This window comes from Etheostoma spectabile, chromosome 16, assembly GCF_008692095.1.
Source record: "Etheostoma spectabile isolate EspeVRDwgs_2016 chromosome 16, UIUC_Espe_1.0, whole genome shotgun sequence".
NCBI classification, from domain to species: domain Eukaryota; kingdom Metazoa; phylum Chordata; class Actinopteri; order Perciformes; family Percidae; genus Etheostoma; species Etheostoma spectabile.
The window spans coordinates 10,606,523-10,607,815 of NC_045748.1; the positions used below are offsets into that span (position 1 = coordinate 10,606,523).

Below are 1,293 nucleotides of genomic sequence, written 5' to 3' on the forward strand. Positions count from 1 at the left end.
GAGGCGTTCCCAGGCCAGGTTGGAGATAATAATTAATCTCTCCACCTAGTCCAGGGTCTTCCCTGAGGCCTCCTCAGGATTAAATATTAAATTTAATTTTGTTTAATGCCTAAAAATGATAGTATGTGGTTGTCATCACGTGACATTGTGGAGGAGAGAGAGATGGCATGTCTCGCAAGTGACCTGGTCTCAAAGAAAAACTCGACTTCTGCAGTCTGGCAGCAGCTGGGGGTCCGGCCTGATGAGAAGGGAGAGTTGTTTCAGTATTAGTGTTTGGTTTTCAGTTTCTGATCGGTATAGGCACAAACCAACAGTTGGATCACGCTATCTGAGCCTTACGTCATACTTTTTAACTAGTCAAGGTAATACCATATACTTCATGCCCTGCCAGGATCATAGTGGACCTGTTAAAGATGAACGTGGCTCCTCAAGCCGTCTTCCAGACCCTGAAGGCGATGTGTGCAGGCCAGAGGGTAGCGGACAGCTGCAGCGGCGGAGAGACTTCAACGGCCTCCCACACCACGAGCATCATCGCAGCACCAACAGAGGCCAGAGGTTAGTGTCTGCACTCGGCAACCTGAACAATGAATATTAAATTAACTACTTGGTCACGGACAAAAAGCTAGTTTTAAGGCTCATAGTCCATGTACTAACAAAAAATAGTGCAGGTGTAAATAAACACCTGCGGTTTACTATATAGTAGGGGTGAGAATCACCAGAGGCCTCACGATACAATATCATCACAAATATGTCACGATTGGGATTTGAAACATTGCAATATTCCGCGATATATTCCAAAGTATTACCCCTTTTTTACTTTTTAATTTTTCCCAATTTTAAATGGTGTCCCCAAAAGGAAACTTTGTCAACATCCGTTTGTTCATCTCACTTCAATTTTATTGCAGCAAAATGGGATCGTCAGCCAGATAAACTGAACAACACATATGTAAAAATAGATTGATGTTTGGCGTCTGTGTACCGCTATTGACACGGTATTGCCACGCAAAATACCCCGATGCTATGCTGTATCGATTTCTCCCCCACCCCTGCTATATAGCCCACTAGGCTATATGTCTACAAACGTGACAAAAATAAAGTGTCCTCAAAAAATCAGTATGAATACTTTTTTATTTTTTTAATTTTGCTTTATTGATTGCCATTCTGCAACACAGGGTTGCACAACGACATGCACATGGTAGTCCCTTTATGCTACTAGGGCTGCACATTTCATCATGGTTTTATCAAAATCTCAATATGGACTTGTGCAATATCCAAATTACAGGGGGGGGGGGG

At 42.8% G+C, this 1,293-nt stretch overlaps 1 protein-coding gene across 2 annotated transcripts in view; it reads left to right on the forward strand.

Moving 5' to 3' along the window:
• mzt2b (mitotic spindle organizing protein 2B) overlaps window positions 1–1,293 on the forward strand; it is a gene marked incomplete in the record, with an annotated part of 8,538 nt that overhangs the window by 1,956 nt on the left and 5,289 nt on the right. For both annotated transcript variants that reach the window (XM_032539687.1, XM_032539686.1), the window contains 1 exon segment: window positions 392–555. In XM_032539687.1, coding sequence (XP_032395578.1) covers window positions 392–555 — 164 coding nt within the window.